At 37.7% G+C, this 5,223-nt stretch overlaps 1 protein-coding gene across 1 annotated transcript; it reads right to left on the reverse strand.

The window, feature by feature from the left end:
* Positions 1-2,282: 2,282 nt before the first annotated feature.
* LOC103210774 (olfactory receptor 4C11-like) lies at positions 2,283-3,227 on the reverse strand. Its single transcript, XM_007956686.2, has one exon. It carries the CDS (start codon positions 3,210-3,212, stop codon positions 2,283-2,285), a length of 930 nt encoding a protein of 309 aa, XP_007954877.1. The 5' UTR covers positions 3,213-3,227.
* Between the last annotated feature and the right edge of the window lie 1,996 nt (positions 3,228-5,223).

Consider the following 5,223-nt stretch of genomic DNA (forward strand, 5'->3'; position numbering starts at 1 on the left):
AAAGCCAGATGAATTATGGGAAGATATCAAGGACATTATCCATGAAGAAAGCAAGAGATCACTAAAAAGACAAGAAAAGAAGAGAAGACCAAAGTGGATGACAGAAGAGACTCTGAAGTGATTGTCATAGCAGCACCAAAATCATATACGTCTATGCAGGTCAGTTTCTGCATAGGGTAGTCATCCCAAGAGTAGTGATCCATCTCATTGGGTCCACAGAAATGAAGCTCGACCACAAAAGCCATCTGGAAAACAAGATTGTAAGAACTCACATACTCAGGTCCCCAGCAATATTTTATTGCATCTGTCCTGTTCATGATGGATATATAATGTAGGCATTTACAGGTAGCCACATAACAATCATAGACCTACACTTTGAGTTCTTATTTCCACTGATTTTTCTTTTTTGACTTAATGAGCTACATCCTTGTCTTCTTGCAAAGTGTATGGGGCAATGTAAACTTGTTTTTTTTCTTTCCTTTGTCCTATTCTCCCATCATCTATTCCAACAAAGTTAAATCTGACAACAAATAATATGGCCTCAGTCATTATCTTACAAGTCATTTATTTTATTGATCTATTTCTACACATCTAGGTTACTTTTGTTACTGATCCATATTTGGACTGTAATGCCTATCTGTTTCACTTTGCCCTTCATGTCATATTTCCTCCTGTTTTCTCTAATATTAATCTAAGCTAAATATATGTTTCCTACTATTGGTGGAAATGTATATAAACGCAAACTCAGAAGGGTTTTCTGAATTGCTCTGTGTTGAATTTTAGCATTTGGGGGTCTCCAGAGAAACAGTGTTTAAGCCAGTGTAATGGGAAGGTAGACAGTAAAGTTAGAGCCAGAAAATACCCAGAAACACCAGGGCCTTTACGCTGGGTTGCAAATTATTGCCATACAGCAAAGATCTGTTTAGAAATACAGTAGGGGATATAATTTTCTTGAGCTTCAAAGGCATACTAATTTTTTGTAATTTATTTTATTTTTTGTTGTGGATAATATTTACAGGAGAATTTGCACCACAACAACAGCAACACCAATTTCTGTATGTACAATTCAAAGACATTGATTGCATTCTTTGAGTTGTAAAACTATTGTCAACATCTTTTTCCTAATTACTCCTCCCTCATCAAAGTAAATTCACTACCCCTGATGGTTCCTATCCAATATTTTATTGTGATTTGGGTGCAAATTTAAAAAGCAGATTTGTTTTACCCTCTACAGTTCATGCATGTTCGATTTCACAGCCTGATTACAATCCCCAACCATAAAAGCTCTCCTCCCCTCTCCTCCCCGTGACTACCCTTCCCTGTGCCCTTCTTATATTTTCAACTGGTATTTTCTGTTTGAGCCCACATACACAGGTGAACAACAGTAATTCCTGCATTGTCACATGAGATTATATTCTGCTCTTCCAAATGACATGCCCTTCAAAAATAGGCATAAGACAGATGATCCATAGGATTAAATATGTGTGTTGTAGTTTACAGGATTGTCTAAATTCTACCCCTCCTTGGGTGTCTGAGGTGGTCTCACTATGGAAGTAGATCACCCAATCTTCCTTTCAAGGAGTGGCTTAAGAGTTTGAACTGCCAGCTTTCTGGTTAGCAGTCAAATGCTTTAGGCCCTGTGCTACCAGAGTTCCTATCAATCAGTATATTGAAAAAAAAGAAGAAGGCTCCAATTCAGAACATCAGAACATAGAATTTCAAAGGCTATCTTTTGATAAAATAGAATGGATGGTCTTGATTCACCAAGCTCATTTGACTTGGAGGTGTCAGAGGAATGGGGACACAAAATCGGGAATCTATATAGGCAGAATTAAAGATCATAGAGAATTAGTTGCACTGTGTACACAGTTTTCACAAGTATTCATGGCTGTCATTGTATAAATATCTTCTTTATCAAAACAAAGGTACAGTTCATGGTCAACTATGCCAGAATTGAGCTCTGAAGAAAATATTGAGTCAGGATACTGTAGCTTTGTCCATAACTAGCTGAATTATGTTGTTGTTGTTATGTGCCTTGGAGTTGACCTGACTCATAGCAACCCCTCCTTGGGTTTCCAAGGCGGTATCACTATGGAAGTAGATTGCCCAACCTACTGACACTATATCTAGCTCTGACACAAAAATAATCTAGCCATTAATCTTGCCTAGAAAACCTGCCATCTCGTAAACGATTAGATGTTACACAATAATTACAAACTATAAATTTGATGTCTTTACTGATTTAGTCACATTACTGAGTATATTATCATACCCTCATTTAATCATTTGATATCTGAGGTAATTTGGAAAATCCATAACTTTTTCATGGCATTTTTCACTTCTGCATTCCTTAGTGTGTAGATGAGTGGGTTGAGAAAGGGTGTTCCAATGGTATAAAAAACAGCCACCATCTTGTCCATGGAGAAAGTCGTTGGTGGACGAGTATACATGAATATAGCCGGACCAAAGAATATGATAACTACAAAGATGTGAGAGGTACAAGTGGAAAGGGCTTTTCTCCTCCCTTCTGCACTGTGGTTTCTCAGTGAACGCAAGATAATAAAGTACGAGATCATCAGAAGCACAAAACCACTCAAGCAAATGGCTCCACTATTGGACACCAACAGTAGGTTGATCACATAAGTGTCCATACAGGCAAGTTGTAACAAGGGTTGCAAATCACAGCAGTAATGATCAATCAAATTGGGTCCACAGAAGGGCAGTTTCAAGGCCAGGAAAATCTGAGTTATAGAATGAATAAAAGACCCAATCCAGGCCAGAATAATCAAGGTGGTGCACACCTGTCGTCTCATGATGGTTGGGTAACGCAAGGGTTTACAGATGGCCACATAGCGATCAAAAGCCATGAGGATGAGAACAAAGACTTCCATAGCACCAAATAAATGCAGCACAAAGACTTGTATCATGCACTCATTGTAGGATATGACTTTCTTTGCAGAGATAGCATCCACAATTAGCCTAGGGGCTGTGGAAGTTGAAAAGCCAGTATCAGCAAAAGACAAATAAAATAGGAAGAAGTACATAGGACTCCCAAGAGCACGGCTGAACTTGATGGTCACAATAATGAGCAAATTTCCCACCACGGTTCCAGTGTAGAAAATTAAGGCAATTACGAACACCATTTTCTGCCTCATAGGATCCTGTGTCAGTCCTAGGAATATGAACTCACTCACACTCTTGTTTTGTTGCATTGTTTCAGTAGATATGAGGAAAGTAGAGGTTAGAAACAGTCTGCAAGGAGAAAAGTAACCATTTTATGAGATGAATATTGCACTGGGAGCCCAAACACCTACCTTTGATCTTGAAACTTCTATTTCCAGTGGGTAATAATGTAGCTTTCTGCAAACATAACAATGTTTGTGAGGATTGCACAAAACCAGGCTATATTTTGTTCTCTTTGTTGGACCCAACTTGACAGCATCTAACAACAACAGCAATAACATATGCCAGAAACCAAATAAATTGTTTATGTGAATTTTCAGTTTTATTTCTCAAATTGTAGTAAAGTCCAAAGAAAAATAATTGCTGAATGAAAATATTTATTTATAATGTATATGCCAGGCATAATTTTTCCAAATAAATTTTACCATTCCATCTTTAAAAAGATTCATTACAAATGAATAATGGGCAAAATAACCAATTGTAAGAAACCTTCTCTTTTTGTAAAGAATAAAACATATGAAAATATGTTTGTATTTATCACAATTAAAGACACTGAAATTAAAATTTCAACTGAATATCTTTTGTAGTTATCAGATTAGTACAGTCATTTTTTGGGATAGACATGTGTTACCATATAGTGTTGGCAAGTGTGGAAGCCACCAACTTCATATATTTTTAGTAGGTGTTTAAGTGAGTGCAGTCTCTTGGGGGGGTGTCTTGCAACATCTGTTATTTTACTACCGTATCAGGTACTGAGGGAGCTCTGGTAGCATAGTGGCTAAGACACTTGCCTGCTAACCAGACGGCTGGTGGTTCAAACCCACCAGCCGCTCCTAGGAAGGAAGGTTGGGCAATCCTACTTCCGTAGTGATACTGCCTCGGAAACCCAACAAGGGGTCGCTATGAGTCGGGTTTGACTGTACGACACATAGCAACAACAACAACAACATCAGGTACTGATTCAATTTCTGTAGAAACACTTACTCACGTGAACAGACAATCACTGTGGCCCTTTTCATGGTACAAAAGATAAGAAAGAACTTAAGTGTTCATCAGAATGTATTTTAATAAATCAGGCATGCTTCTTTTGTGCAATCATTAGTAATAACAAAGCAGGTATGTATGCAAAGGTCTTTAAAATACATTGCTGAATAAAACATCAAAAGGCATAAGCACAATGCTTAGAATGATATTATTTTCATTAAAATAGGGAAATATACATCCCACATACAGACTTTTATAGAAATGAATTGTACTGAGAAAGCTGTAAGGACACTAATATTAATTGAAGTCAGTCTCTGGGGAGAGAAATTATATTCTAGACAACAGGGATGGAGGGAAAGCTACTTTTAGAGATGAGCTTGTTGATAATATTTGAAAATTTGTCTAAAGTGTCATTTGCAAAAGAAGAAATATTTAAAAAATCCCATTGTAGGAGATTGTTCTTGTTGTTGTTATGTGCCATCGAGTCGGGCCTGACTCATAGCGACCCCTCCTTGGGTTTCTGAGGCAGTATCACTACGGAAGAAGGATTGTCCAACCTTCCTTCTGAGGAGTAGCTGGTGGGTTTGAACCGCCAGCCTTCTGGTTAGCAGTCAAGTGCCTTAGGCACTATGCTACCAGAGCTCCCTTATTGTAGGAGATAGTCTGATTAATTTACTTACATCAGCACACCACTGAGCCCTCCGACTGCCTTGTAATGTAAGCAGGAGCTTCCACAATATTCTTAAGGCAACACAAAATTCCAGCAGTTTGAGGAAGACAGTAAGTCAGGTATGGTGCAGTTGTGAAGTCAATGCTCTTTAAATACCATATACACCAGTACACAGCACAGTAACTGAAGGTTCACGTGCCTTATGTGAAATTTTCTGGATACCTTCTGTTTTCAAGCACTTCAACATAGAGAATAAAAAAAAAAAAATAGTTTGCAGTTTCTATCAATTGGGTAATACATATGGGTATATGTGTGTGTGTCTTACTTCAATTAAGTAATATATATGGGCATGTGTGTGTGTATCTTAGTATATGTGATGATTCTAT

Source organism: Orycteropus afer, unplaced genomic scaffold, assembly GCF_000298275.1.
Source record: "Orycteropus afer afer isolate SDZICR_OR568_19922 unplaced genomic scaffold, OryAfe1.0 scaffold00650, whole genome shotgun sequence".
Taxonomy (NCBI): Eukaryota; Metazoa; Chordata; class Mammalia; order Tubulidentata; family Orycteropodidae; genus Orycteropus; species Orycteropus afer.